The sequence below is a fragment of the Bombus huntii genome, chromosome 2 (assembly GCF_024542735.1).
Source record: "Bombus huntii isolate Logan2020A chromosome 2, iyBomHunt1.1, whole genome shotgun sequence".
In the NCBI taxonomy this organism is placed as follows: domain Eukaryota; kingdom Metazoa; phylum Arthropoda; class Insecta; order Hymenoptera; family Apidae; genus Bombus; species Bombus huntii.
Window position 1 is genome coordinate 13049502 of NC_066239.1, and position 26392 is coordinate 13075893.

Here is a 26392-nt window from a genome sequence, read left to right on the forward strand (position 1 = left end):
TTTGTTTAACACATAGGGTATCGTACAATGAGAAGTATCATTTACTAGGATGATTCTATCATTTTGGGACAAACCTTAGATTACAAGATTAAAGAGAAGAATTAAGCAATCTCAACTTACTTTGATTGAAATATTGGGCGATTAAGAGCGGACGTACGTAGAAGTGAAACATCGATATGGAATAGCGCGAATCTTTTGCAGATGAAAACAGCACGGCTGGAATAAGTATCGCGGGAAGTCGCAGTTCTTGTCGGACGTCGGCTTGGGCGTTGTTTCCTTCTGTCGTCATTTAATGCACACCGCTTGACTGACTTAAGTACAATTTCTATCTTAAAAAAGGAGGGTTCGAGAAAGAAACACGAAAGAAACAAAACAAACCAAACCAAAAATAAAAAAAAGCAAAAATGTAAAAAAAATCAGAAAAAAGACATAACACACTCTGTGCTTTTTGGAATATAATCAAGCGTGGCGAGCGTGAAATAGTAAACAAACAGTAGATCGTAGTAGAATGTTTGTAAAAGCGTAATATGATAGCGGAGTTGATGGATGGCCAGGTTGCTCAAACTATCTTTGCAAAAAAAGTAACGAAAAAATATACATATATATAAGTATAAAAAAAACAATATTAAGAAAGAGAGTAAGAGAGCAAGATAGAAATAAAAGATAGAATAGTTTATTTTTTGAGAACGAATCCAGGCTGGTCCTGTATTCAAGCGTACACACGAATACGAAATATAGTTTAACAACTATACCACGAGCATATATATTTTATCATCAAGAGAAAAGAGATTCATTGACCCAGTAGATGGTTGAGAATGGAGCAAAATTTTATGATGATCCAAAATAAAGGAACGCGCGAATTGTTCGCTACTCGATACTTTCACAAACACCTTTTTATCAATCGAACAATACGACCAAGATACCAGGATAACGATTGGGATCCCTATAGACACGTGAAATTTCTACAGACAATATTGGAAAATAATTGTCTGGCGGAATATAAAGAATAGTAGAATTGTGAATAGAGAAAATGAGCTTTGCTATATACACAGCACTTCGAAATAATCGGTAAGAACAAAAGGAACGAAAGGTAATACTCGTCGGCGATTTAAAATTTATTTGTATAGCATTATCTTTGCTTCCTTAACTGTACCTGAATTGTAAATCTTCTTTCATTTGGATATTAGTATCCTTTGCTGTTCAAAAATATTGTTACAAATAATTTGTATTTTACGAAACAGAAATATTCTGCTATAAGCTCCGATTCAGTCGGATCATTTATCTCTGCATGCCTATGTAACGAGTATCGTAAATATTTAAACTCGCTGAGATCTACAAATACGATGTCAACAACGCATAAAGTTTGTTAGTTATACAATGTGAAACATATATGGTTGCATATTACTTATGTACGTGACACTATTGCACAGCAATTATGCTGCACTCGTTGGCTTGCTATACAATATACGAAATAAACAACACGATACATACAATAATCGCTTCAGATAGTGATCTTCGTGAAATCCACCGGATGGATCCTATCGTGTAATCAAAGCACCTCTTTCGTGCTTCCGAAGTTAACTCTTTCTGTCGATTAATCTATGCATGATGCCACGAGGAAATATTCTAAGGACAATAACCGATTTAACCAGATAAATCCTGTAGACTTCGAATAGAGCAATATTTCCTAAACGTAAACGTATCCGTGAACGTTACTAATCGTTGTTCTATGTGAATCGTGTGACACGAACACAACGGGAAGCAACCAAACGAAGAGCAGGATAATATAGACGAAAAAACAAGATAAAAATAGATGTAGCGAAAGCGACGTTTACTAATTCACGCTCCTACGCCAATTTCGCGCAAATGTTCTTATTTAACGCGATACGTGTTTCGGTATGAGGCTCGTCGAAGGGCACTGTTTGTGATAACGCGCCCGGAGGTACGTGCATTCATATGAAACGAACAAATAAACACACATACAGAAACGAGCGAGTACAGTCCTTTCAAGGAAAGTGTGTAATGTAATGACAATGATATCATTACGTTTAAGAGTTTGTATCGGTGAAGGCCGTTGTAGGTAATTTCTATTATGGCGCCTGTCTACCTCAGCTATCCTTTTCTCGGAAAAGGAAGGAAGGAGAGGATTTCTTGGGAATCTTATAGATTTAGGAGATTTAGAAGGTAAGCGTTCTTAATGGTAATTCAAAAAATACAAAATTGTGGAAAAGTCGTGAAATCGACTAGTATGAGAAAAAGAGAGAGAGAGAGAGAAAGAAATAGAGACGTTCTAAGTTAATAAAGAAAAGTTAAAGGAGCGTCTCGTAGAGGCATGGATAATTTATTTAGGAACATTTATCGAACTTTATTGTAATACATGTGTATCTACTCGGTAACGTTGCATGCACGTGCGAAGGGCTGCGTCGTAAAGAAATGAATCAACGCGAACGATGCGGAGCGTGTATATCACAAGTATACAAGCGACATTATGATGTATCGTAAGAAACATGTATAACAGGTATAATAACCAAGTATAAAATTGAAGAACACGGGGAGAGGAAAGTGAAAGAGGAGCGCGCGTAAAATGGTACCAATTGTCACGCGTCTATTGATACCTCGATCGACCGCGATGGCTCGTACTTTATGTCGGTTAACGATCGATCAGCCATGAAAAGTACAGAAACTGCATTCTTGCATGTACATGGGCGTCTTTGGAAGACAGACGGATGAGGAGGATCGTCGAGAAGCGAGCAATCAATGTATACGTAAGACAAAATAATTGCCTGCTTAATTATTAAGGTATGAGATTTCGTTTGTAAAGACACTCTGTGTTCCATGTAGTTGAAAGTATATCTAACCTGTATCGAAACATAGATTACTGTGCAAGAAGTACTATAGAATGATAATTTTTTGAACTAATTGCAAAAGAAAATGGTGATAACATAAGTACAGTAGAGACACGATAAAAATGTGCCAAGCCGCAAAATAGTGTAGTATCGTAGAAAGTAGCGCAGAACGTCATAAGCTTTTAGTGGTTAATCCTCGGAGCATATACACGCATATATACGTATATTTGTATAATCGTTGTACTAATACGCGTATCCAGTCAATTTGATAGTTTAGCTGCCGGTGAGTTTTTCGAGATCGTCCTTTGAGATTCCAGCGACGCCCATCGTTGGTTACACGGCAGACAAAATTAACATAACTATTATATTCTTTCGTACGAATTACAAGCATTGTACTACAGACTGAACTTATCCGAACAATTTCATACGGTGAACGTAATTACCGCGATGCCTGCATCGTTTTGCAATTGGAGTAGCCGTTCAAACGTACTGAGACTGAAGAACGTTCTTTTCTATGTATATGCAAGGAATAGATACATGGTAGAATAGATCTGTAATATCATAATACTGTAGCTAAGGTCAGCAGTATTCACTAGTGAAGGTTACTGAGGGATAAGTGTTACTAGATATAAGTGCTACTAACAGAAAAGTAGTCACAGAAAACGTGTTCTTATAGACATGGGGAACTATGAAGAGGAATATAATATTGCGAAAAAAGAGGAACCGAGCTACAGCAACAGATATCATTAAAATTTACGATCAGTGCTGTCTGATTACATGTAACATCTTTCATATGGCTTTGCTATACTGCAGTATATCCCTAATTGCTTTGCAGTAGGATTTCAACCTCGCCGATATTTTCCAATCCCGTGCTCCCTTCCGTATTTTCCTCTTCAATACTTTCTTGTTCATTTTCTACTTATAATTTCTTTAACAATAGCCAACTATATTTCATGTTCTCCTATTAGTGAGTAAAATTAGCGTCCTGGTTTCTCAAACAAGTCCAGGTAAAGGATTGAGACAGTATTAATTTTAAGTCGAGTAATATCCTTTCAGCAACCGATGCTGGTAGCTATTATTATAACATTGAATACGAGAATTAGTTAAAAGTTAGCGACGCCCGATGTAAGTGAAGTCGTCGACCTGCGTGATACTCATCGTCAGTATATGAATTCTTTTCAATCTGGCATTTTTCTATTCGTTCCTGTATACTATTATTGTGCGTCAGTGTTCGAGTTAGCGGGTTACTTTTTTTGTACCGTAATCGGATTTTTCGAGTAACGTCGAACGATACGATGTCGTTTCACTTCGCATCGTTCCATTGGATTTGTCAAACCGATGAAATATCGATCGTGGATGATCGATATGTGTGGGATGCGCATGCATATCATATCACGAGACGAACGGGCTGACGAGTATTTACATATTTCACTGGACAAGTGATTTTCGAATGGAGAGAGTAACCCGGTACCGCTGGTAACATGTACCTATTTTCTAACGAGTGTGTATAATCTATATTGTATATCCGGGCACGCCAGTGTCCTCTTGTGATTGTGAATGAAATAAATAAATCGGTACCATATAGAACTATGTTTCTTGAAAACCTATTCCAATGATTTTTTGTCGATTATTTTTAAACAAAATTAAAATAAATACCTTGAAATCTTGTTCATGGTCATCGAGGTCATGTAAATGGCACTGAAGGCCGCTTCAAGGTTAGTGAGTGCCCATCAATCAATGTAGATTTTAATCATTAGAGTATCTAATACAACAGTGAAAGTGAAAGTAAATGAAAAACCATCTGCAACATCAAATGTACTTTTCATTTATTTGACTACTTATCTTTACAGATTAGTCTACCTTATGCTAAGATACAACTTTCCCATTATGTTACCTCTAATCGAAACGTTACGATAATACTAAGTATAAAATAAGCAATAGAGCTTATATTGGTATGTAGCAATGACTTAAGTACCTCTACTTAATAGTACTTTGTTAAAAGTGCCGGGAATTAACCTGCGTCGCCCGTGTCTTCGACGAGACTGACCGACGTATGATGTCGCAGTTACAATTTTGGCTTTCGATCGGAAATCATATTTAGACAAGCATCGAGGTTTCATTTAAAACTGTAATTAATTTTGCAGTCATTTATTCGTCGATCGAACATCGATCCATCTTTGTTTTTATTATTATTATTATTATTATTTTAATATTTTTTTCTTTTTGTTTCATTTTATGGCGTTCTACGTATCATCTACATCGCGTCGTAAGTTGTGAAAAAGTTAGGCCATATTATTATCTTTCTTCGTATCTCGATTATTTTTCTTTTTTGCATTTCTTTTCTCTACTCCCCCCCCCCCCCCCCTCCACGCTATAATTTTTCCTTTTATACTTTTTGCCACACTTCACCCCCAATTTGCTAATCGAACATTCTCAGAGCGAATATTAGGATTCTAAATGCTGGCTTGAAATTACGATTAACAATGGACATGGCGTAACGTGGTGGTGAAATATACATTATGCATACATAGAAAACAATATGCCGCGGAACGATGTTCAGTCTTTGAAGAAATGTAACTGCAGTGATTAAATTGGTTTATTTGTGTTGTGAACCGGATGGGCTTAAGCTTAATCCAGAGCGGATGGCTCGTGTAGCATTACAAATGCTGTACAATTATTTAAATCGTATCGCTTACCATAAGAAACGGACTCACGATTATAAAACACTACTTGACGCAGATGAACTCGATGATCACGTTTAAACAATCGCAGTTCTACATGATTTCGCTACATGTCCTTATTATTCTCTGTGTGTATGTGTTTCTTCTTCATCATCGTATTTTTCTCTGTTTGCATTATTATTAGTTTTAGTTTTCTCTCTACAATCTCGCATATATTGACTTTTATCGATTGATTGGAAAATTATTTCGCGTTCGAGAAGAAGCTCGCAACGACGGTACAGTTTCCCCTTTCACGAAACAATCGCCAAGGATTTCGAATCCAAATTGCACGGATACACGTTTCGATCTTCCTCGCTATCGAATCGATTCCACGTCGTCGTCACGATTTTCTTCAACCGCGGCGCAGTTAAATACTGAAGAGGTTACGATTCTAACGACTAAGCGTCCGAGTAAGTGTTATCCCGTGACATTTATGCGCTTGTCCCTCTCATCCGCCCGTGATTACGCTTAGAACGTTTGGTTAAATCCGTACGTAAGTACTTCTACGGGCAGTTCCGTATGTAAACGAACCGTTTAATCTTCTTGTGTATTTATTTTCTTCCACCTATTTCTTCCTTTACATTTTTCTCTTCCTTTTTTGTATTCTTACCTTTTTGCGTAATTTTTCTCCTAACATCTTGCATGTGGTTCGTAATTACCTCGCACTTTCTTGATGATTCACGGTAAATAACGCAAACATCGTCTTTTCTTGGCTCGATTTGGAAACCATCGGACGAACCCTAACTCGTTCTCGAATTGTACAAATCTTTGTTTCTTTTTTTTTATTTTACCTTCTTCGTGCTCGCTTTTTCTTTTGTATCGTTCGCGTCTACCGATTCAATTATTATAATATTTCTTAATAAGTATACATGTCAAAATGCATTCACAAACGCGTGTGATGTCAAGAACACTAATCAATTATACCTCGTAATCATAGTAATGGTAATTAATAATAACCATATGAATTAATAATGAGAATAAAGTGTAGTTGTAATAATAATTATATAGGCAAACCTTTGTTGTAGCGTTGTACTTAGCGTTATTTAAAATAGTAGCGTTACTCTTACGTGTACCGAAGTTCGAGTACGGACAGAAAATTTATTTTTTTTTGTTAACTTCCTTTATATATATTTTTTAATATATATATATATATAATGTTATATATATATATATAGCAATATGGAGGGAATTTACTAACAACTTGCTCGAAAAGTGTAGCATTCTCACACACCTATAAACAAATATAAAAAGTCCTCTTTTTAAAATCTTTTTGTTCTTTTTTTGTTTTGTTTTTTCACTCGTTCTCTCATATCATTTTGTTTTCCTTATCCTCCTTTTTTAAGTTCTTGGTTTCGTTTATCACGGTACATTCTCACTGATTACGCTGCTTCGCACTTGTTAAATGTTTATTTTTGTGCAGACGTGTTAATTTCTCACAAATCTTTCAAATTTGGGAAGTTCGAAAGAACTTGTTCAAATCTCCTTTTTCTCGACCTTCGAAGAGATTTAAATTCGATTGAAAAACACTATGTGAGAAGCAGAGAATACAGCCAGAATGACACGTATGTTTCTTCTTTTCTGTCTTCTTTTTCTCTCTTTTTTTACCCATTTTCATATTTCCCTTTGCCCATTCCTAATTCCATTGTAGCGAAAATAAGGTGTCGATAATACGCGGACTGTACATTAAGTACAATGTGTGAACAGTTGCACGCGTGACAAGCTATCACCACGTGTACGCGAGAAATTAACATTATCCAAAGCACCAGACACGATTCCCTTTCTCGCACACATGCACACACACGCATACAGCAAACGTGCGCATTTATTCCTCCTATTTCTTTCATTTCTCCTTTTTCTCCCTCTATTTAGCTAGCAAGCTTTCTCATACACATTCTCTCTTTCTCTTTCCCCACGTGAACAAAACAACACGAACAATCATGCAATAAGCACGCCCATAACGAATAGTAGCGATAATACCATTGTTTAACACGTTGTTGCACACGTAACATTGTCCTATGCGTGTATAAATTGTACGATTAACGAGACCGGCAGCGAACCGGGTGCATGATACAAGAACCAACACTAAAACTTTTATGATAAATCGTTATTACAACTTTACATCGTGACATCTTTTTTTTTTTCTTCTTTGTTTGTTTGTTTCGCAAGCTCAAGAGTGATTGATCGCTAAAACGACGGCACCATGCACTTACTTTAGATCTACCATGTAGACGGTACTGTAATATGATTATTTTTTTTTTTTTAAGTGTATCGACATCTAAGAAATTCGGGATCCATCGGTAATCCGCCACGTTTCTCGTCGCGAATCTTGACTAGATGCATCCTGAGACGTTTACATCTTATATCGTAATTCAGGACAATTTTTCTATTTTAAGAATACATTCTCGTAATCCATCGTGATTAATTTGTCTTTCTTTAATATTAAGTACTTTCCGCGTGGTAATCGCACAGAATCGTATCGAAATTAAGTCTCTATCCTATCGAACGCCACTGTGTAGACTCGCGAGATATCACGTCGCGACGATTACCGACGTGGCCACAAAACTCACGTTCCGGATTATTCTCACTTACGCCACCTTTCCTTTCACGCCAACCTCTTTTCGCGCCCTCACACACTTTGTCCACCGTTTCTTCGCCACTCTTGCCCCTGACTTTTCATTCCTTCGTTTACGAATACCGTCTGACTTTAATATCACGTCACTGATCGTTACCGAAGAGAAACACATTCCGATCTACCGAGATGACTAACAAGCGTGCGTGTAAAAAGAACAATCATTGATCCATTGGATAAAAGCGATTCGCTAGCATACTATACCATAGAAAGTGAACGACATTTTATGCCGATCGAATATCAATCGTAAACAATAAAAGCTGTGCACACACGCGTTTTCTTTAGTTCAGTGATGAACACCGATTTTTATCCAAGAAAGAGTGACTAGCATTCGTGATACAGCGAAACGACGAGTAGACGAGAGTCGCATGGATCATTCGCGATATTGTTATTTCTCGAAAAATTCGTCCTACATTTTCCTCCTACTTCTTCGATGATCCATCCAATTTGACCGATCTTTGCATTTACACATTTATCTTTGTTTCTTTCGTTCTTTGATCTTGCAATTGTTCACGAGGTGCAACCCTAGCCTTTTTCTGTCCCATTCGAATCGTCATACGGGCGACACGCTCACACACGAACGACGTCGATCTCTAGCAATCACTATAGGATCGACGTCAACGAATTCGGGTAAATCCACGTGATTCAGACTCGCTCGTTTTAAAGCCTATTAATAATTCTTCGTCTCTGCTGATTAATTATACATCGCGTGCGAAAATACCAAGAAATATCCTCGCAAAAAGTTAAGCTGGACGGCTTTGATAAAAAATTAGGATCTCTTTCGAAGGACGTGAATATTGGGGAATAGGAAGTGTTTGCGGGATGATAGTAACGATTACGGTGAATAGTATTATATTGTATGTGTGTATGTGCTTGTGTGTATGAGTGGGTATTCCTCGAGATTGGGGCAACCCAGTGCACGGCTCTGCGAAAAAAGCGTGGATCGTCCCTGCGAAAGTGCCTTTTTGTGCAAACGTGTAAAGATTTGAAGATGTGTCTTTTGTGAAGGGATCTATAGGGGGAATTGTGTTTTAAGTACACGTGTACGTGTGTCGTTTACGGTCCTATGTCTCGTAAAACTGAACTCACTAAGTGCTTAGCCAAAAAGTGTCTCATTATCACGAGCAGCAATTACGACATCAGCGCAGAAATACAATTCTCTCCCTCATCTGTCGCTCATTCGCTCGACACCTTAACACGAAATTATCCGTGTACGTATATAATATATAATATATAATATATTTTATGTATATTTATACGCCGTAGAGATAATCGTATTTACACGGGACGTTACTCTAGCACTAGACATGTGTCACCGGAGGACCATAACCACGCTCATGTTCCTTTCGTACGAGAAATAGAAACATAACGTGGTTACGGCATGCCACACAGAGATACTCGCGATTACGTCGTTGCGAGTTTACTGTCCGAGGATCTGATCACGATTACATCATTGCGCCACGCACCCTCGAACGGTGTGAGTCGAGAGAATCGGCCTTCGAGTATTCGCAAGCGTACAGATAAATTTGAATGTATTCGTAATTGACTAGCGGTTCGAGAGAGAGGGAATGATGCGGTTCGTATCTATTTCTCTTTTCTTTGTTGAGTCCTCGTGGATACTTTCTTTCTTTCTCTCTCTCGGTTTTTGCATGGCTAGAAATCTCGAGGCAAGTATCGATACCAATCGAAATCGTAGAATAACGCGTGCTCGAGCCTGGCCAGTTCCCCCGTGCTCGAAACTTCGCTTCAACCTTAGTGCACTTAAGCATGGTCAATCGGTTCGCACGCGTCATCTCACGGAAGCACTCGAATATTCTCCCATAGAATCGCGAGAAAGCGAATATTATTTTTTTTCTTTTGTTTATTGCTAAAACGCTGAATATCATAAGTATACCTGCTGCTCGGCGACTACTGTTCTCTGCGCCCACTACTTGATTGTAATAAACGATTACGAAAGCGTCGTTGCTCGTTGCTCCTATCTGTAAACACTAGAGGATCAGAGTTCGTTCACCATGCTCGAAATCGTTTTTTCCTTTTTTTTTCCTTTTTCTTTTTTTATTTTGAACGATTGAGATAGTCGATGAACGCTTTGTCCAATCCTCGCGTTATTGCACGATGCGGTTTCCTTTTCTTCAAATTCGATACGTTGCGATCAAATCGTAGATCTGTTCGAATGGAATTGCACACACGATCGGATGTTGCGAAACTGACTTTTGAGTGGATGTTACCGTTCCTACTCATACATGACTGAGAGAAATCTGTCGATGTTGTACAAGGAAGACGAACGACAGATGAACTACGTTCGTGTCTCGTTCGACTTTGCTAGACGTACGCGAAACAGTCTCAGTAGCGTTGCTGGAACTCGTGATGCCATCTATTAAAGTCGATATGGAAGATCACGATCGACCCGTTGGCCAGACCAGCTAGAAGAAACCTAAAACGTTAAATAAATTGCAATTGTGGATTTGCAGTTGTAATAAATTTCTTTCTCTTAACCTATGATAATTGGAAAAGAGATGAAAAAATGTTGAATTATATGAATGATATGAAATTTAGCTACACTTACTTTTGGTCATGCGAAAGTGCCAGAGAACGTACGCTACTTTCACAAGCTGGGAATGCATAGAGAAGAGCTAGATTGAACGTCCTCCACACCTCTACAATTCGTTTATCACCACCTGTCATTAAGTACTCGCCATCTCTACTGAGGAGTAGACACTGGAAGAACGAAAATTGTTTGTAACACAATAATTGATTTCTTATCGAGCCTAAAAAATACCGGTACTTGTCTCAGCAGCAGCATATAATTCTATGACGATAAAAGAAGGAATGAAATACTATCACGTTGTTGAGACTAATATGAATTACCTGAAGATTATCATTATGAGACTCGTGACGAAGTCGTTTTCCATTTATAGTGAAAGCTGCTATATGTCCACGTTCGTAATTTACAACGATGACACCCTCTCGCGACATTGAAATATTTTCAGGCGAAGAAAATCCATTTGGTGCTTCCAATGATCTTAAAAGATCACCGAAAGTTGTGTGTACAAGAACTGGTCCGTCTGCAAATAGTACACAGTTCATTAAATTCCGTTCTCATTATTAAGACTGTTTTATAAGCTTATGTCTTGATTAATACACCAAAATTCAACCAACAATGAAAACTTCAAACATTGGTTAATTACGTACAATAAGATCCAGAAACGACCAAGCCCAGTTCAGCCGAAATGACAACAGCAGTCACTGGTTGCTCGTGTCCCGTAAGGGTTGCTCTAGGTGCTGGTGCTTCACCCTCACCTACAATCGTCTGTGTTCTGGCATTCCAATGCCACAACAAGACCGTGCAATCGGCACTTCCAGATGCTATGTAGCAATCAGAAGTGATATTGCACTCACTACGTGACAAACATGTAACAACTCCATAGTGACCGAACACTATTTGTACGATTTTTGCTGAAAATAGGAATAATTATGTTAGAGAAGATCTCCTGTTTCCTTTTCTCCAAACTGAGGTTCCGCTTTGTTCGTATTTCAACGCAAATACATATCCACAAGCCTTATTACCAGTTTCAGTAGAAAATACGCGGAAGCTATTATCCCAGAAACCACACGCAACCAAGAATCTACTATCCACTGTAGTGACGAAGCAGTTACTCCTTATCTTCAACTTCTGACTGAAATTGTCACCCAAGTGACGACGTAACGTGGGATTCGGACTATTCGCTGCTTGAGCTATGAAATATATTGTAGGAATTTTTATATTACTCTTTCCACGGAATATTTCTTACTATTCTTCGTTATACTTACACAGAACAGGATCCATAGACAATGGTTGATTAGCAGCTTGTGCTTGTGGAGTATCTGCGTAACTTGGCGATTGCACAGATGCTATAAATTATTTCACATGTTAATAAATTTTTAAGGATTTTTAAGGATGATAAAATGACAAATAAAATTAAAATAAATACCTGCGTAGTTGGTGTTCCATCTGTTGACAGCAAATTGCTGACCAGTAGTGACTGTTACGACGGATGGTAAAGGTAATTGAGGATACGTGTTAGCCGAAATATGACAGATCGGCGAGTTCGATGGGAATTTGATGGTCATACACACATCGTCTGGGATACTCGAAAACATCATCGGCGACTGCAACACGGTTGGCAACGTCTTGTCAAACATCGCGGTACTCTTCTCGTTCGGGACGATTGAACAGAAAGAAAAGCGTGCATTGTACGCTTCTGTAGGTAGATATATATATAGTGACTCGTTGTTGCATGATTCGAGGGTGGCTTGGTTAGAGATGTAGAAGATGCAATTTAGTATTCTGTTAAGTATGCTAGATGTTGCATTTTTCTACGTTTTATCATACGTTCGGTGCGGCTTTAAAATGATATAAATCTAGTGTAATTTTTAGCTATGAAATTTCTTTAATATTGATCGTACGAAATAAATTATAAGGCTTCTTTAAAATAACAAATTAATTTCTAATATTGAAAAGATCGTATCTTTGGAAATATTCACATCATAAAAATTGTTCCTTTTCGTTTAAAATTCGTTAATTGATCATTTGTTTTAGTAGGACACATGAAGTTTGTTATGATATAATGAAAAATAGCATATTTAAATCACATTGAAGCACAAATGAAAATTGCATTAAAATTTTAGACACTTCCTTGCGTAATAATTTTGTTTTAGAACATAAGTACTTCGAAGGGAAAGAGTATGCTTTGACGCTAAGGACACTATCTAACAAAAACCACAAAGGTACCGCATGATAAAATTTAAATGATAGATCTAAACTATCAAACTCTAAACTAACTCAATAAATTTATGAATTCTTCTAGAGATTAGTACTACTATTCTAAAACTAACAGAATACTTTTAAGACTTCACATCCTTATTGGAACCTATTGATTTGTTAGTCTAGTTCACAGAGATCTTTTGCTCCTTTTTCTAGACATATTACTTACGATACATTGCACACTCTTCTTATTGCATAGTTCTACGATGCTAAACAATGATTTGACTATTGAGAAGCATGACGTATTATGAAATGAACATTGTTTACCAAATGCATCGCCGAGCTTCTCGGAGGATGCGGTTCCATTAAAAGTTGCGAGGGTGTTTGACCGAAGTTTCGAATTTGATTTTCTATGGCTTCTCTCATAACTGGATCGGTTATCGTATCTAGATCCACGCTACCTTCGTACGTTAAATAGTAGAAAACGTTCGTTGCTCGAACAGCTTCCGGACCTAAAAGAAAATTCGCGGAAAACATTTTTAAGGAAGGCAAATTTTAGTTTCCAATAAAACATTTATATTTCTAACACGAATTAACTTAAACAAATTTTCATTTAAATACAAGTTAATCAGCCACCTATAATTGTTGTCGTCACAGTTTTTACAGAGCAAATATTTGTTTATTCTACAAAGAGTTGCGACCATATTATCTCCTTGTGATTCAGCACTAAATAAATCTGATGACCGCTTGAAAATACATCTTTCGTGTTCCCGAACCATTAAATTTAATTTTAACACCAAAAAATCTATATATTTTCGCGTTGCATATCTTTCAAGCCGCTACCGATTGCTCGTGGCCGGTATATCCGGTTGCCTGTACTCTCGTGCAACCAACTGTAAACGTGTTGCGTATTAGGGGTGGCGCGCATTGTCGCGGCCGGCACACGTGCCTAATTGGTTGGGACAAGACCGGGAGGAAGCTAACTAAAAACTAATTCCTTCCATACGCGCGGTGAGCGCCGGCACCCGCTGCCTCCTTGGCGTCAACATCTTCGGGGAAGCGCCGGATATAGAGGCGCCACCGGCAATTACCACCGGTGGAAATCTAATTTGACTCGACCACGCGTGTCCCAACACCCGGTCTAGCCTACTACTCGCACCATTGCACGGATATCGCGTTGATTCCTTCGAAAAATTTACGCGGAAAAATTAATGAGATTTTGTAATACTTTCTATGGATTCGAATTGTCTTTCTTCTTTTTTAATAACTTTATTTTTGTAGCTCTTTTCTGATTTGAAGTATTTGTATTTACAACAAAGTAGATATTGAGGAATATTTTTTGTAAAATTTTATGTTTTGTTGGCTATATTTCCTTTTACATAATTCTTTTAAAGAAGGGTAATCAGATTAACATTGTAATATAGATTGGTCTCACCTTTCTGCTTGTAGCCAAATATTAAATCAATCCACTGGTGTAATTGACAGGACACGAATTCTGACTCTAGAGCCTGTAGCAATTAAAGTAATAAAATATAGTTTGCCCGATACGTGTTAAAATATATGCATTTTAATTGAATTGAATTTCTTGAACATACCATTCGATTGATTCGTATAAATTCTTCCGGGGACGATGCCCACGGAGGTAATTCAACGTCACCAACTACACTACCATCTTCTTGCCTACCTAAGCGATAGCGATTACTGTTCACCAACATTTCCGGTAGGAAGAAGAACTCCGGAATTAATTCCTGTTAACGAATAATTTATTATAATAGACAATAGATGATAAAAATTAGTGAGCGACTTTTAAAAATGAAGCATGGAACAAACCTTGACATCCGAAGTGTCGCGTTGGCAATTCTTCCAAGATAGAGCGATCGAGGAGAACAGCCGATTCGGATGATCGAATTTGCCACCTTGTAGAGCCAAGAACATCGTTGTCATGGGCTCCTGAAATACCAAATTTTATCGTGATAAATAATTTGACATCCAAATTCTTCGTACGTCCAAATTTGAAATTCTTTTGGCACTCAATAATTGATTAAAGTCGCATGATTTTTTCTTCCTTCTGATACTGTGCATTAATTTTAATCATTTTATCGGAACAACGTCTCTCTTTAAAATCCTCCATCGTATAATGAATCAGCATCGAATTCTCTAAAAGTTTTAGAGTCACGCATTCTCCCACGACCACTAGCAAAAAGTCCTTAAACCATCATGCGGAAAGACCACTGAAACGCTACTTTGTTATATGGTTTCGCGCTTAAAGTCCTATCCGTCGTTCATTTCACTGACAGGCTGATGAATGTTAACAGAGGACCCCCTGTGATCGGCGAGAGTTTCACGCGTAGGCGTCGAAGATACAGCCGTGATTTACAGCCCTGTCGGCGAACGAGATTTTCGACAAGATGTGCCTGGAACGTTTACAATGATCCAAGAAACGAGCAGTTTGAGACTGGAACTATCTCGCCGCACCACAGGTCGATCGCGACCAGGGCGTCGAGGGTGCTCATGGAAACGGGCCCAAAGAGACAAGAAGCGGTGCAGTTATAAAGCAATAAATTGTTTACGATGCAGTATATCCTTACAAGGAACACCAGGGCGTCTCGCCAGTGAAACAACAGTAAAACCGCTTATTGACGATTTGTATGTAAATGCGTGGAAATTATGCTTGCTCGTTCAAGCTTCACCATTTACATGAGATTCAATCGCTATCGAACGTGTCGCGCGCGTGTATGCGCAATAACTATCATTGAACGTGCAATGGATTATACTAGAAGCAGCGATAAACCGAGTCATGAACGTAAATGCTATTTTTTTCTTGTCTTCATTTTCTCACCACTTACTCGGCACGCTAATAATAATAAAATTAATGTATCTAATCGATGAAGTAATAAAAATTATAGCGATAAGCGGTGAGAGGTGTACTTTTACGTGTATCCTTGGAATGGAAGAAGAGGGAGAATCTGAGGAAATGCAGCAGAAAAGAAATGTACACATTTAACGGGAAGGCGAGCTTCGTTGCCTCTAGGGCGTTTCGACGCCTCCAAATTAGTGTGTAGATATGTACTACCGAATGCGACAAAATTTATGGCTCAAGGTGGACAGGTTTCTAAAATAGTCAGCTGGAAAATCGACGATTTCGTCCAGATATTCCGCGTTGTTTTAGAAGCGTTCGTTGATAAATTGGGAATACATCGCGTAAGATTGAACTCTATTTACAAAATATCGAATTAAGGAAGCATTTTATTTAGACGAGTGGTAAACTTATGATAAATAGAATTTTCTTAGTCGTATTAAAAATAGGTATTAAACACTTACCACACGTATCATCCAGTTCAAAACAAAAGCAGCTGTGGAGTAATGTGTGCCATAGTGGAACGGCGGTATACTGTCATGCTCCCAACTTTGAAAGCGTTCCTCGAAGTAAGCTCTTCTACTTGGGTTTAACGCTCCGATTGGCTGAACAGATATAGCAAAATTTAAGCACCACACGAAGTATCATTTACATTCGTAATATATACGTGTTTTATACCTTTGATAAATCACGATAGTTGCTAGGCAGACTGAGATCGAGTTCTTTCGTCTCGTAATTAGTCAACACCCAAGGGAACACAGGATACTGGTTCAGATCATTGTAAGTTCGACCTAAAATATAACTTACACTTAATCTATCGCCATAAAATTTCACACGCGATTCGTTTATTTCTATAAAAATTATTAGATATATCTTTCTATTCACTCGTTTGATTAGATGGCTTAACATTTAAAATATTAAACCGTCATTTTTCTTCCTTTCGCCTATCACAATATCTAATGGAAAGCTATACAAAACTCGAAGGTCGAAGAAATGACTTAAATATCATTTACGATGTATCTATGTATGGGACTCGTCCCATATACCAAAAATTCTCGTTTAAACGAGGCCAAAAATAAATAAGCTATCATTGGTGTATTCCTTTTAATGCGCATAATCACCGGCCTAATTTTTTGTTGTGCTCAGCCGCGGTCACTCTTCTTTCTTGCGCCACCCTCGCACTAGAACGAATGACAAAAAGAGGAAGAGAGAGAGAATGGATGCATACTCGTAGACCCTCTAATTCTATTTTTACGAAATGCATGCCACAGTTCCGTAGGGTGCGAGGTGCTCCGTTTAGTAAGCGCATAACTCAGAGCGTGACGGCTAATCGTTCCTGAAATTGTCACTTCTGGAGGTCTCACTCTTCCACCCCCGAAATCCCATTCCAAGATGCATTAGTGACGGCAGCGCGGCTGCAAGAGAACCTGACTTCGTCTAATCTCCTCCCCTGTTGCTAATTAAAACCCGTCAGCAAGTTTGTCAGGCGAAGCCTATCCTCCCACCCTCTTAGACCTTCGCGTCGGATCGTTTACGCGAGCGTTTAATTCGTACTTCTTATTTCGTTCTGCTTGATCTACCGATCCGTCAACAGCTCTTGAGCAGTGTATATCTTCTTCAACGAATAGCGAGACATTCTTTTTATTATTTTCCTTTGTTTCTCGACTTTTTTCACTTAATGTATGTGTGTTTATGTCGAAGTGAAATCATAGTCAGATAGATAACAATATGGTGTTAATGGCGGAATGAAAATGCAGAGGATAATTTATAGGGGATGCGAAGACGAAGATTACAAACTTTCGTGAATCGACCAAAGGAAACCTAATTCCAATATATTAAAGGAAAAGTTACAACTCTCATCACACATAGAGACACAAAAATAATCACGAAGTCTCTGAAGAATCCGCTGATTCGTCTCTAAGAACTGCATGAAGTACTCAATTCGGCTTGTAACAAAAGCAACAGGAGAGAAGCGAAAAGAGAGGAAAGGAAAGACTCGGCGGCAAGAGTCGGCAAGTGTGTGCACAAGACTCGGCCACAATGCATCGTAAATCGTGACGCTGCACGACCGCCGGTCGGACGTAAATAATAGTAAGGCCGCGTTATGCATCAAAGTGATTATTAATGGTAGCGTCGCGGTGAGTGAGCGCTCTCAGAACGCTTCCCGACACTGGAATGCCCGCGACACGCGCGTCCCCTCTCGCCTTCGCCTCCCTCTGCCCTTTACTTTTTACCTAACTCCAACTCCGCCACCCTCGTCCCTCACAGAACAACGTTATAATAAGTGCTAGCCGCGACGAGAGGCTCGTTTTTAACTCACCACTTGCCGAGATTTAAAGGGACACAGGTCTACGTAGAAAAATTGGCAGGAAGTCCTGCGAAATGGTTTCAACTCGACGACTATTCGCCTCGTTACGCTACTTGTCTCCCATTTGCTTGAAGAATATATTTTGAGAAACTATTTAAAGTGATTGTTAATTAAATATTGATGTTTTCTTTTCTGCAAGCAAGAAAGTTGATGTTGGTCTTTAACATTGTGACTATCGGTGATAGCGTTTTGGTTTCGATCAAATTAAATGAAATAAATTATCGATCAAATATCCTCGTGTATCTGCTTTTCTAAGTCCGATAACGTACTGTTATTAAGAACACATAATTACTTATAGAACACATAATTACTTATATATAGACTAGATATATTGAGATCATTCAAAGAAAAGTTTTTCACTTAAGAACGGCTCGTCGATTAAAACAAGATAGGCATCGCGATCTAGAGTGGTATAAGCGGAAAGTACAATTCACAGGAAACCTGAAACCCAGTATAAGCATTCCACCGTGAACACTCCTTTCTTAAGTACTTCCAATGCAAAATTTGAACGATACAATCCATAAGTACCTATTGTTCGGCCGCAAATACTACAAGTACAGAACCAAGCAACGCGACGTGTGTGATATAGTCTATACTAGAAATTCCGTTTTATTTTGTTCGGACTGTATTATTTATCTAAATGTTTGTATATATCTTAGCACATGTAACCATATATATTTCTCCTTGCTGTATACCCGTATTTAAAAATCTTCACGATAATTCCAGCAGAAACCACATTCACGTTATTCAACGCTCTTATTAACTCTCCCTTTCCAGACACACATATACTCGTACGATTAAAAAGAAGTTCAAAACATTTTCAAGCAAACAATTAATTAAAGAAATTCTCCCCGGCGAACATCAACAGGAAGAACGCCGATGGACCGGTGGCGGCGTAGCCGGCGGTGTGTACACCCACGCGAACCAGCTTGCATCGGGACATGCAGCCTATCATATTTACATCGGCCCTACTATCATTAATTTTTAATAAACCGATGCGAACAAAAGCAAATAAAAAACAGGAATGGATCGTATGCGGGAGCCTGGCCGCAGGACCGGTTCGTTTTCGCAACGTGTTCTCCCGCCGGGCTTTGCCCAATTGCATTGCGCTCGCGATCGCGCGCGCCCTCCGCCGCCTCCTCCTCCTCCTCCTCTTCTTCACCCCTCTTTACCCTGTTGGACTATTTATTCGCACAATTAATATATAACGCTCGTAAATACACGGTCACCCTCCGGCGTCTAGCGGCGTTTCTCTTCGATGTACAAATAATTACGCGTCCACGATGATCCTCGTCATTAGACGGGTGATTCCAGTGCGCGTGCGCGTGAGCAACCGTAAAATTTACGTTTACATAATTCGCGATTGCATGTGCTATCACTTTCTTTACGATCAGTTTTCCCACAAGTAGATAAGATTGGGACTCGAGTTTTGTATAATTAAAATTTTATGAATCGAAGTTTTTGCAAATTTAGAAATATAGGGATTTGAAAATCCATCGATAGTATTTGATATACCAGTACTTCTTTTATAGCGGATATGCTTATGGAAATTTGGAAATAAAAGAATTTGGAAATTTGCTGGTAGTAGATTGTTGTAATTATTATGAGTTTGGAAGAAATGTTCTGCCATCGACACTTTCCAAACGCTCGAATCCTTTGAACCCTATCTTCCGCTTTATGCTCGCTAAAAATAGAAGAACATTCTAATTTCTAATTATAAACATCGTTCCTCCTGTGAATACATTATCCTCGGATGATTCCACTATCGAACGTCACGTTATTAAGCTTTCCTATCACTTCATCAGACACCACGCTACGTTTCTCGTGACAAGTACGCTGCGGATGTTTGCTACTTGTCGAGACGGCTGATCAATGTGATTCAGTAAAAAAGGTAAAGGGACCAACGTCTCGAGTTTCGTGATTTAGATTACGACGCGAACGCACAAAAGGGGCAGCCGATATTAAACCGACGGAGAAACAAAGGCGCGGCTTCCACTCTGCGTAGGGAAGCGGAGAACACCGGTCCCTCGGGAGAGGATTACCAGGGCCCACGAGCCGGGGATTACTCGTATGGGGTGGTTAACGGAACACGGAGCTGATTGAGAACATCCCTAATACACCGCGACAGATTCCATCCGGCCGTGTGCAGCCATAGACTCTCCATCTTTTTCCAACTCATACTCTACTATGATTTCTCTCGTTCCATCTTATCTGAACCGTGGCGACGTGATCGAACAACTATCGACCATCCGCAGACGTCGCATTTTCTTTCCGCAACCCGTAAGCCGATATGATTTTTTAGCCGTTGAACAACTCCCCTTTTATCACGGTTATTGTATTGGTTTTTGCGTGGTGAAGTGCTTAGAGGGTTTCGTTGATACCGTTTTTTGATGTACATTTAATATCAAATGAGATATCACGTGTGTGGACGGCTACTTTTAGGTTTTGCTTTATTTTCTTTTTTCCTATAATTGGATTCCATATCATATTTTTATGAAGATTTTTACGATTATAATCGATTTCCATACTTGCGAAACTAATCAGTGTAACTTTATAATATATGAGCGAACAGAAGCTGAAAAATGAAGTTTCGTATAAATTTCTACTTACCAGCAATGGTATTCAAAAACATGAGATATTCGAAGTTGGATATTTCTCTGCGCTGCCACTTTTGCGTCATATTAGAGCTTCTCATTAGTTGTCGAGGTGACATCATCGACGCTCTCCTGCAAAAATAGGACGAATTCTAAATATTCCTGTTAAAGAACTCATCGATCAAAATGTCGAACACGATACGTTTGTAAGATTAATATCATTAATAACAAGTTCGTATTGAGAGGAGGTATTACCGATGACATAGATTATTATTATCCTAGAATTGATTATCCTTTATCCATCGTTGCAAATGATGTCAAAACCGGTGTAACAACTTATTCACGATTGTAGCGTTTGATACACACTACGTTACATACGATAGATGAATTAATACCTGTCTAACTAAATTTACACTATCATTGATCCATCGAAACTGCAACTGTACGATTGCTATCGGTTAATACGACTTTATGAAAAGTTATCTACGTGGACTTATACATAGGTATGTTGTTATGCGAGACTGACTTAATGATAAATTTATTTGAAATCAGTATTGCGAAATTGATAATGAATTCTTCTGAATAGGTTACTGCCATGATAGATATAATTTTTTCATATTGTTTACGTAATAAATTAATGGTCCACCGTGTATATACGCATCTGGACAAGAATTAGTTTCATCTAAGATTGATTTTTTAGATATCAATATTTCTAACAATTTTGCTTCTAACCCCAATCATGACAGCATTCGTATTTTCTCAGTTTGCACGAATTTATCTTTTAATTCTCTTACTTTTTTGTCTTTTACTTTATTTTCCTACCTCTTACAATCTCCAGCAATTCAAACAGCAAAAGAACGAAGCAATTGAATAATGAAACCTTCTAACTAAAACTGAGCTGTCGATTAATTCTGAAGAGGCTCTATCCAAGAACATAGATCGATATGTCTGTATAAAGGAAACCTTATACGTATGTACCTACTCTAATCTGATTTTTATTTTTATCCATATCATTATTTATTATTCATTGCTTATAGATGGCTATAAATCGTCGTGAACGAGAAAGCATCTAATACGAAAAATAGTATAAAGTAGCGAAGAATAGCAAAATAGACATAGAGGTAAATTGAAAATCATTGAACATAATTACTCGAGGAAAAAGTTTCACAAGGTAATTATCCGCAAGAACAGTCGGTCTCGTTTCCTGAAGATACAGTTTGGTGTTGTATATTAATGCTATAAAATTCAGCAAGTGCGTTTTACGAACGCGAGTATCACTGATTTAGGATTTATACGAGAGACTTTAATAGACGGTACGCGGTGGACGACATTAAAGGAGAGAAGCATCCGACTGCAGCCGGATGTATAAATTCTGGCGTTGCGTACATTAATAACAAATCTTGCGGAACTATGAAAATTTTCCATCCAATGTGAAGTAATAAAGACGAGTCGCTTCAGGAAACATCAGAGATGTAAGATGATTATTTCACAAAGAAAAATAAAACGATCCTATTTTCAAACTGAAGTCTGACGAGTCACATAGATTCAATTCTGAAAAATTGCAATTTGGGAAGTTCGAAATTCTTAAACTAAATTTAAATATATTTAATTTTGCAGAGAGTAGAATCGTCTCGGCTGGAACTGACTTGTCTCTATTAGCTTTCAATCCTATAGTTTTAGAATCTTTTGGTTAAGAAATGTATCAATTAACGGGTCAACGTGTTATAGATGTTTTTGAATTCAGAATTGAGAAACGCAGATATCTATTCCAAATGCACGAATGACCAATCCTGAATGGAAAAGTCATTTTTTACAAAAACAAAATTCCTGATTTCCAAGAAAAATCGCGAATCATTGCCAATTATCTTATCAACTCATATTAAAGGCAATACAGCGCTTCGATACGAAGGCGGATTTATTTTTCCCGCGACGCGAGCGTGCTACAGAGCGTCACGACGCGGATGCACGTCTTATATACCGGCGGATTATTTTTGTTGGCCAGGAATCTCCCTTGGATCAGACGTCCGACTCGGCCTCCGTATATTTATGGCCGGCGTATCCTTCTCGTCGGTTCTCTTTCTTTCTCCTTCTCTCGGTCCCATGTATAAGAGAGCTTTAATGGATGGATCGAAACGCGGATACGCGAACCTCTGTTCTCGCCGCCTGTCCTCGTCCAAGCTACAGGAGTATTGGTATCGAGATAGGATCCTTGTCCCGAAGCTCGACCGCGATGAAAGCGCAGGGATCTTCGCAACCGTTTCGACGAATCGACCTGCCTCTCGTTTCTCCATATTAATTCGTTGTTTGAAGTGACCATTATAATACAGTACAACTGCATTTATTGCAGTAAAATCTTAGTTAATGTCTGATTAGTTGAACTGGATCTACTTATCCAAACGTGAATTCGTATTATTCGAAGGAGAAATCATGGACAGTACGAGGAGTCAATCAGGTTGTATTGTATGAATGGCAGTTACACAAAGTATCGTAGAAGAGGACACACATCCCTTGTTTTATTCTTTTCTTCCGACTGAATTTTACATGTAGGATAATTTGCTAGAAATACCTGAAACAACTGCTTGTTTCCCAACGAGTTCAGATAAATTGGTTTCCACATCCCGTAATTGTCCTTCTTTTATCTCAAAAACGCTCACATTTAATTCCTACATCAGCTGTAACAACCGCGAATCCTAACAATAAGATAACTTCCACGACAAAACAAAGACGACTCTCCCAATCGTTTAATCGTATAAAGTTCGAAATAAACCAACAAAACTATCGACACGGCGATCAGGACATCGGTACGATCGACATCTAGTCTTCGAAGTATGTATTTCTCAATACAATTCCAACATCGAACTCTATCGTTCGATTCATCTTAACGTTCGGACTCGAACAAGAAAGGGCCGAAGATCCGGAGCCGATCGCGAGCGGAATCCCACAGAAGGGGACAAAGAAAAGAGAGGAGGAATGCGACGAGCGTGTTTCTCGAGACCTCTAGATCCCTCGGATTCAGATGGCGGCGAAAGGGATTCGGTGGTTCCTTACCTAGTCTGCGGAATCCCGTATTTGATGCCCACGCCGACTCGCGGTAGCGCCTTGATCACCTTTTTCACCGTCATCTGGTCCGGGAACGCGAACAGGATCGAGGCTGTGGACAAAAAGGCGTTAAAGTGCGGATTATAAGCGAAGCCAATCCAGCAGACAGGCCGTGTGTCAATCATTCGAGGAAGGATGGCAGGCGAGGATGCGTTTCTTACTCGCATTGCCTTGGCGGTCGGTTCTTCTGCCAGGAAGGTACCTCATACGGAATTGTCTCGAGTGTTACTGGCCTCTAGGAATTAGGCTAGGATGATGCATGGTCTGGTTCGGGAGAGAAATAAAGTGATAATTTTTGGAAGGTGCGTGGAGGTAAGGGTGAATGTTGAACGAGGAACGCAAGGATGGCAAACAGATTGAAATTGAAAAGAAGTATTTGAAAAAGAGGGAATCGTGAAACTTTGTATTTTAAATTTAAGGATTTAGATACTGTAAGATGAATTTAGAAAGAGCTCGTACTCATCTGCCGATTAATTGAATTTTAATCTTAAATATTTCTGTTCTACATACCAAATATGAAGATCGAACGGGTGAAGTGTAAAACTCGTGTCTATTATGCATACGTATTGTTCATATGTTCCGTTAATTGATTCTTATTTTCGTTATAGCATATACAGAAAGCTGTGTAAATTTTGAAGTTCCTCGTAATTGGGTATCGCATTCAAATTTCCTTCCGAACAAACAAAAATTCTTTGAAAGTAATAGAAATATTTAAACCATTAACAGCGTAAATTGTTTCCTGTTTCATGCAATAATATCATTGTTCCATTATACTATAAATTACTACGAGAAGTTTAGATACATATTTCTGCTAAACCAAAGGAAATGATTCATCGAAATGTACCTCGTACTTGGACACGCATGGTAAAGGCATTTAGAACGAATTTAGTAGTTGGTTAAACGTGGAAATATGAAAAGGGAGTATACGATGGACTTAATTTCACGGCTTTAATAGCATCGCTGAAGCAGTCTCGTGAGTTCAAAGAGTAGCGTGCAAAGAGACAGTTACCATAAATACTTGCCGGTAATTTATGTAACTTCGAATACAGGGTTGGAATATACGAGTCGGTCTTAATCAACGAAGAAGGATAGTAAAAGGCGCGATCACAGAAAGGCGCGGGAATCAAAAAATTTCTTGACCTCATTTCTTCGCCGTGTGAATAGCGAACCATACTGAATACATCTTATAGCATACATCTCTTCTGTGAAAAACATGAAAACATTGAATAAGGCAAAACTTATTTGATAATTGTTATCCAGAATACACGTTGTATGAAAGATTTATGCCTTGAGAAGTTGAACGTGTTGAAGGTTGATTAATAGTCGGTCATGGTTTTAGATAAGATAACTTTCATTTGGTTATATATGACTCATTCATAATAATGGTGTTAGAGAAGAAAACAATCTGTGAATTGAGTAATTCATTTTGTATTTAAATTAAATCCTGGAAGAGATGAATGTTTCCTTCTGTCGATTTCATATTTTTCTATAATTAAATCTTAAAACATACAAAATAATATCCATATTCTATGTATTTACTGCTATTCATCGTATTTATCGTATAAAGAATATAATAAATAGATTCACAATTCTGAGAACACTTATCTAATTATCAAATCCACTGAACACGTCATGATAAAACAAGCATATTACATCAAGATAACCTCGCCTGCCCTAAATCGGAAAAATTGACTTTAAACTTGTATTCAATATCAAAGACCACAGACACTTTCTACCTAAGGAAACCGCAAGATGATATTTCCCCAATCATTTTGTCCAGATTACATCTTTTAAATATCCGTGAAAGTTCCACGAAATTATTTTACCATAACGTAACTCGCTCGTATTTCCTTTCTAATCGTCCAAAGATTTATCACAAAACGATAAATATGATCCAACCGCGCATCGGTTAACGAGAACGCCAATGTATGCGTGTCCGTTTCTACTAATTTTTATAACGAACGACGAACACGCGCGGATGACATTCCCCCGGTTCATCGAAAGTCTGGGGGATATCAGATTAGAATCGAGGAACGTCCAAACGTGAAATTTATCTGCGGCCAAGAGAGAAATAATCAGCGGGATTGCGGGTCCAACGGAGCTCGCAGGTATACCGGTAATTCCTACGGCGCGTTTGTTCGAAATGCGCGCACCACCGACGAACCGACGTTCGAAAGAACGACAACTATATTTCAAGTGAAACGCTACGTATCCCGATGCTTCGCCGTCCTCTAGGAATGTTTTAACACCTCCTTACGAAACCGAGATAACGACGGCTCCGCTTATTTCTCCTATTTGGTACTGTCGTAATTTTTCTTTACTTTCTGTTAGTCTCTTCGAGGATGAAAGGTTTTCTCTTTGTACGTGTGTCGCGAGAAAGGGATGGCTAGAAGATGTTAATGATCGAATAAGAAAAAATTATTACCAGTGAGAATGTGGAGATATTGTGAATTGAGATTCGAGAAGTATTATTAAATGCGTGGAATGTAAAATAACGAGTGTATCGAAGATTGTCATTGTGAAAATATCGATACG

The 26392-nt window shown here is 38.5% G+C and overlaps 2 protein-coding genes across 15 annotated transcripts in view; one reads left to right on the top strand and one right to left on the bottom strand.

Annotated features, from left to right (window-relative positions):
* The window catches only part of LOC126877046 (synaptotagmin-10-like), a 55888-nt gene extending 49414 nt beyond the window's left edge, over positions 1 to 6474 (top strand). Inside the window, exon 10 of the mRNA XM_050639889.1 lies at positions 202 to 6474. Within this exon, the coding sequence (XP_050495846.1) occupies positions 202 to 205 (4 nt within the window). The 3' untranslated portion in view covers positions 206 to 6474. The remainder of the gene's footprint in view (positions 1 to 201) is intronic.
* LOC126876727 (neurobeachin) overlaps positions 6244 to 26392 on the bottom strand; it is a 412554-nt gene continuing 392405 nt past the window's right edge. For 11 of the 14 annotated variants that reach the window (XM_050639624.1, XM_050639622.1, XM_050639619.1 and 8 more), the window contains 15 exons: positions 23807 to 23909; positions 20775 to 20890; positions 16475 to 16587; positions 16261 to 16401; positions 14770 to 14889; positions 14535 to 14687; positions 14375 to 14447; positions 13267 to 13451; positions 12167 to 12386; positions 12006 to 12086; positions 11763 to 11930; positions 11388 to 11651; positions 11064 to 11260; positions 10762 to 10913; positions 6244 to 10629 (listed from right to left, as the gene is read on the bottom strand). In XM_050639624.1, the coding sequence (XP_050495581.1) occupies positions 10539 to 10629; positions 10762 to 10913; positions 11064 to 11260; positions 11388 to 11651; positions 11763 to 11930; positions 12006 to 12086; positions 12167 to 12386; positions 13267 to 13451; positions 14375 to 14447; positions 14535 to 14687; positions 14770 to 14889; positions 16261 to 16401; positions 16475 to 16587; positions 20775 to 20890; positions 23807 to 23909 (2177 nt within the window). In that variant the 3' untranslated portion in view covers positions 6244 to 10538. The remainder of the gene's footprint in view (positions 10630 to 10761; positions 10914 to 11063; positions 11261 to 11387; positions 11652 to 11762; positions 11931 to 12005; positions 12087 to 12166; positions 12387 to 13266; positions 13452 to 14374; positions 14448 to 14534; positions 14688 to 14769; positions 14890 to 16260; positions 16402 to 16474; positions 16588 to 20774; positions 20891 to 23806; positions 23910 to 26392) is intronic. The other 3 variants (XM_050639672.1, XM_050639623.1, XM_050639631.1) reach the window with 1 other exon arrangement.